The sequence below is a fragment of the Vollenhovia emeryi genome, unplaced genomic scaffold (genome assembly GCF_000949405.1).
Source record: "Vollenhovia emeryi isolate VEMERY1.0 unplaced genomic scaffold, V.emery_V1.0 DF939400.1, whole genome shotgun sequence".
NCBI lineage: Eukaryota > Metazoa > Arthropoda > Insecta > Hymenoptera > Formicidae > Vollenhovia > Vollenhovia emeryi.
The window spans coordinates 49,542-55,575 of NW_011966966.1; the positions used below are offsets into that span (position 1 = coordinate 49,542).

General features: G+C 48.3%; 1 protein-coding gene across 1 annotated transcript; it reads left to right on the plus strand.

Moving 5' to 3' along the window:
- Nucleotides 1-1,604: 1,604 nt before the first annotated feature.
- On the plus strand, nucleotides 1,605-2,015 carry LOC105557945. Its single transcript, XM_012005367.1, has one exon. The coding sequence runs from the start codon at nucleotides 1,605-1,607 to the stop codon at nucleotides 2,013-2,015; it is 411 nt and encodes a 136-aa protein (XP_011860757.1).
- Nucleotides 2,016-6,034: the final 4,019 nt, after the last annotated feature.

Below are 6,034 nucleotides of genomic sequence, written 5' to 3' on the forward strand. Positions count from 1 at the left end.
TCGATGAAGCCCTAACCGAATTTAAGTCATCGGAACACCTCGGGCGTTCGGTACGCGCATAAGTCTCATAAATATTAAAGCCGCGGTTTCGTAGATAAGGAAGCGGGATCTTTGAAAGGATCACATAATTAAGCCATACCATTTCCCGCGATACACACATACTTGCTGAGGCATAAAAACCCTTGCGAGTCAAGGGAAAAGCCCGAGCAAGCACTTACTTTTTATTGATTCTCAATACCTGGCCCGTAGTATTAACGGGCTCAGGCAGCAGCCAATCATATACATGCCCATTCACATCAGTCACATTACATAGTCGCATTTACATCAGATAACCGCCTCAAAGCGCGGTAACTGTCTCTCCGCGAGACCGAAATGGCTACGAAGCCCGAAATGGCGGTGCGCCGTTACAGGCCGACACCGCCCCCCCCTTACAGGTAGAAACACGCGTCGCCCCGCGCGAACTGTCTCTACGCGAGGTAACTGTCGCTACGCGCGACGGAATGACCACGATGGCCCGAAATGGCGGCGCGTCGTTACAGATCGATACCGCCCCTTTCCCGTAGGAACACTCGTCGTCCCGCTGTCCCGTCGGAAGGCACGTCGAACCGCGTATTTATCCGCGGTCGACGCAGTGGGAGGGTGATGCGGCTGGCCCCACCGCACCCCCATTCGCCAGAGATGAGGCTCGCGTCCACCCCGGGAACACGGCCCGCAAAGTGACGAGGCGACGCACTTGGCCACCCCGTCCCCCCAAACCAAGACACAATTGCCGCACCGTGGGCAAGATTAACAGAGCGACGAGACGGCGCCGCGGCGTATTACGGCCGTCCCGCATTCACTACACGCCACGACAGCGAGACGGTGCGCACGCGAGGTACAATGGCGAAAGCCTCGAATGGCCGTTGTCACCCCTACCCCCGCGGACGCCCCACAATTACCTTTGTCCTTCCCGAAACTCGCTCGCTCGCTCGCGACTATGCTTCGCAGCGTGCCAGCAGGATCCGCACCCTCAAGCGAACCGCAGGGCGCTCGCTCTCTTCCAGCGGCAGGATCCGCGTTCTCTTCCAAGGCAGAGCCCTTGCAAAGGCAGGATCGCCTGGGCAGGGTCCGTTGCCTCACCGTCGTCAGCCGCTCGACGTCCGGGTCTCGTTCCCTCGTAATGGCAGACTCGATATAGCAGGATCCGCGGGCCTTCCCGACGGTCCTCGTCCTCTCGTAATGGCAGGCTCGGCAAAGTAGGATATGCGGGCCTTCCCGATGATCCTCGTCCGCCCGTTCGACTCACTGCCTCGACCATTACTGTCTGACTCACCCTGGTCGACTGACTGTTCGTTACTTGTAACGGCAGGCTCGCTCGTGCAGGGACCGACATCCCTCGCAACAGGTCCGTCGCCTGCCTCTCCACTACCGTTACTGTTGCTAACCGGAAGGAAAACGGTTGAGGAGGCGACTCGCACGCCGCACTCGCTCTCGTTCGCACATACACTCACACCGCGCACGCGCGGTCGGTGCCGCAGACCACTTCCGCAGCACCGCGTCAACGCCGCTCCGCGGGTAACCCGGTCGGTCAACAATCTACGGGTCATTCGCCGCGAACACCAACTATGTGCAAAAGTAACGTCGTTTATAAGATTAATTGTAATAACTGCGATGCGTCGTATGTGGGACAGACCAAGAGGAAACTAAAAACGCGAATCAAGGAACATATCAATAACAAAAAACTAGATGAACAAAAGCATTCAGTTATAACTAAACATATGTTAGAGTTTAATCATAACTTTGACTGGGACAACACCCAAATTTTAGATATTGAACCATACTCAAACAAAAGACTCATTAGTGAGATGATCCACATCAAGGAACAAAACAATGGTATAAATTCACATAACGACACTGAACTTTTAGATTCCTCTTATTCTGATATCCTCAATAACATAAAAACAAAACATCATTGTCACCGACCCCCACATCATACACCAACACAGGAGAAGACTCGAATATCGACTTACAATTAGTCGTTTTAAATACTTGACAAGAGGAACATCACAGCGATGCAGATCGTCCTACAAAATCGCTAAGTCCACCAAGCGAATAACGTATTCACACGTACTAATGTGCAATACGACTCGGACCTAACCAGGACAAAGAACCTCGCTATCACATTCAAGTAATTCCTAATATTCTACACGTGCGTTTTAAGATTTATAATCATACAAAAACAATTATGTCATTATTATAGGATACTTACACGCTGAAGAAGACTTAGTATAGTCGAAACGTCGTCCGTTAGTTATTTATTATCCGTTAATTATTTACAAATTTCGTTATTTAATATTTGTTATTTATTATCAAATTTTATATTTAATTTTAACTAAACCTAGGGTTAAGAGAGGAAAAGCGTTACCTCGTATTATACTTCGAATTCATGTATTCCATGGAACTTTGCTCACTGAATTTTAGTAATTAAACATCGACTTTATCATATTACTTATCGCTCGTAAACATATTGGCCTTAATTTCCTATACTCTTTTTTAAATAAAGACGAGCTTGTACTTATTCTTCTTTTATTTCCTTCCCATGCTTTTGTAAACTTTTTAAGATTCCAAGTCGTTGGTGACTCATTTCAATACACAATGAAATATTATCAAGTAATCGGAGGTCAAGTTAAAAAATGCTAAGTTTTAAGTTCGGAAACTGTTTTATAATCCTGTAACGGAGGCGACAGGGGAGGCGCAGCCGATAGAAAGAGACAGCACGACCAGCTGCGCACGGGAAAATCGATAACGCGCGGTTGCCGCGTTGACGGCGGCCGGCAACGCCGCGCCTGCCCCCGCCGCCTCTCCCCGCGCGCCTGCGTCCGGGGAGTATAAAAGCCCCTCCGGAGCAGGCGCTTTAATTCATTCTTGCCTCGGAGCTCCGAGCGACGACACCGGGCAGTGGGTACCTCCACTGCAGGTATAAGCCGGAGTGAATGGGTGCTCCTGTCTTCGGCTATATACCATTCCGGAGCACACAACGGAGGCGCTACTCCGTCGTGGGCCCCGTCCCTCAGTAGCGTACGCCTAACGGGGTGCTCCTCGGCGTACATATGCTACAATTTTTCCCGTACCGGTCTCCTGTATCCGTCCTGACTCCGTTCCCCCCGTGACCGCGGGTACCGCCGGGTTTCGCGGGGACGGAGTGATTCCGCAGTAGCGTACACCTAACGGGGTGCTCCTCGGTGTACGAATACTACTGAAATACACACATAACGAGGCGCTGCTCGGGCGTGTTCCTGACCTGACCTGATCCTGTTTCCTGATTCCTGACCGGTGTAGAACTCAGGGAGGAATATTCGGGTGGGAAAGAACTTCTAATTAATTCTAGTTAAGCCCGTAGAATTAATCCCGTTATTTTTCTTCCTTACAGACCAGAAGAGTCCATACAGACATCCTTCCCGTTGTTGCCAGTATATTATCCGCACTATCCCGTTATTACATCCGTATCATACTATCCAGTTGCTTACTTTATGATAAATATTAATAATCATATATATATATATTCCTGTATTCCGATCCAGTGTGTACCTTCTGTACTCTGTTATCAATCCGGCTAATTATATTTTGTATTCCGGTATCTCAATTCCCGTTGCGTACTCTCCGTATATCAACATAATCCGTCTAATCATATCCTGTCTTTCTCTGTATTTAATCACAAGGCGGACTCATTGTACCTACTAATCCTTTTCTTTCCATTGTATTTAATCACAGGGCGGACCCATTGTAATTACCTCGATTCCATTGTATTTATCCATGAATAAACCTCGTTCCTATCGTTTTCTACCAAATTAGATACTTGTACGATTTATTCCCGATCCTTCCAAGCGATTGCCTCACTAAGCGAAGTAAGATCTTGTCCTCCTTTCCTCCAGACGGCCCTGGAGCTGAGCATATTCGGCACATAGGAGGAACGGAGGATTTATTTAAACCGACACACAGCACGTCAAAACACCGACCGAAAGAACGCCAACTCTTCCAACCGTTAGTCGGAACCGCGCGTCCGACTAATTTCCGTAATAAATAAAACCCGCCGGAGTCCTGTCCGGAAACCAGAACCGGGAAGAGTTGAGCGCTATCGTTACAATCCTCATATTAATAATATGAGGATTACAAAACAGGCAATAAATTATCCGTAAATTAATTTACGGATAATTTATTGTATTTGAGGTGTTGTGCCCCGATTGCATAAAGATGTAAGGAGGGCACTCAAGCATTGTAATTACAATTAAAATAACACTAGCGTAAGCAGATTGCGCGATTGAGCCACAAAAGCCCGACCGCGCAACCTAATTAAATTCGAAGAAGAAGTCAGCATGTTCTCGACCCGATTACGAATGACCGCAATCGAGTACCGAGAACGCTGACGACTCGATCATCGGGCTTAAAACCAAAGGAACGCCCGAGATCGAGGCACTTGTCAATCATGCGTCATTCGATAGTATACGTTTACGCGCTAAGCACTTGTCCGTCAGGCCTTAAGCCTGTCGTAAACCATCAGTGTAACACTCAGCTGAATAAAGCTACATAGTGATAATTAAACTGCCTTTTTGAAGTGACCTCCGACCAGCCACATCCCATCAAAGAATCCTTTCGGTTCTCGTCAGAGAACACCTCCGGAGCGAGTAAGAAGGAAAATACACCGCGCACGGAGCGGCGCGGCAACAAAAGTGGTGACAGCGGTACTGGGATTGTGAACAACTGAGTCGAGAACACTGCCTCAGAGGACCAAGAAATAGCTGAATAAAGACAACGAGGATTAGCAGAGGACTGCGAACGACACGGACACCCGGTAGCAGCCGACGGTAGCAGCCGACGAGCGATAACGCCGAGGGAAACCGGAGAAGCAGCCCTGACCAGCCTCAACCAGCCGACACCCGAGCGGCACTGAACTACGACAGCAGGATTGATCGAGAAATCAACATGCGTCTAATGTAAGTCGTATTAAGACTTTTGTAAAAGCGAGCGAAATTGCCGAAACAAATAAAAGTAGATGTCAGGGAGTGGCCCTGCAACACCGCGCGAAATTGATTCGCGGAGGCTGTTAAGCGAAGCAGCCCGAAAAGCTAACGAAAATCCGCGAAGTTCACACACTGTCAAACGCATATCGCGAAATAGACGAAACCGTGTCCGCCGAAATTTAGAGGAGTACTAGCAGTCCGGCATATAGCTTAGTAAATAGGCACGAGTCCGCATTAAAGTCAATCGCGACAGGTAAACCCGATTCGAAAGAACAGCGGGACATGGCGCACGTGATAGGAACGGATCCGAACGCAGTCGGTCAAAAAATAGACGAAGCGTTAGGGATAGTAGCCGGGGCTAACAGAGACATTGCACCGTTTAAAAGCGGGGTAGTATTGCCCACCGCGCAAAACGACGATATACGAGCTACAGTGTCCGAATTAGTAAGCGTAATACGCGACATGCGGATAGAGATAAGTAAAATCCAAGATCGCGAACGAATACGCGATCCGGGACAGACAGTGGTAAAAAATACCAGCAGACGTGACGATGACATACGATCACCGAAACAATTGACACCGCTTGCACAATATTCCGGTCAGCCGGGAGAACGCAGCACGAACGGAAGGTACATGTCCCTAAAGGAAGCATGAAATTCGATTCCCCCGTTCGATGGAACCTCAAGCAAACTTCAAGAATTTTTACGTGTCATAACTTACACAGTGAAAAGTATCGATCCACTCGACGAAGGAGCACTATTAGAAGGCGTATTGTACACTAAATTGAAAGGCAGAGCCTTGACAGACTTTCACACTAGAGAGATTAGAGATTTTGAACAATTAAAAGAAGAATTAGTCGTGTGCTATCAAAGTAAGAAGAGCACTACGCACTTGCAGCTTGAATTCAACACGTTGAAGCAAAAAACGGGAGAAACCGCGCAAGAATTTGGACTACGGACCGAAAAGTTGGCTAACGAATTATTCGAGTCCATGACAGAAAACATACGTCGCCCGTCAGGGGTAAAACAGGGCATCTT

Bases quoted from the DNA above. Each gene is read 5' to 3' on its own strand.
- LOC105557945 (XM_012005367.1), top strand. From the start codon at position 1,605: ATGTGCAAAAGTAACGTCGTTTATAAGATTAATTGTAATAACTGCGAT.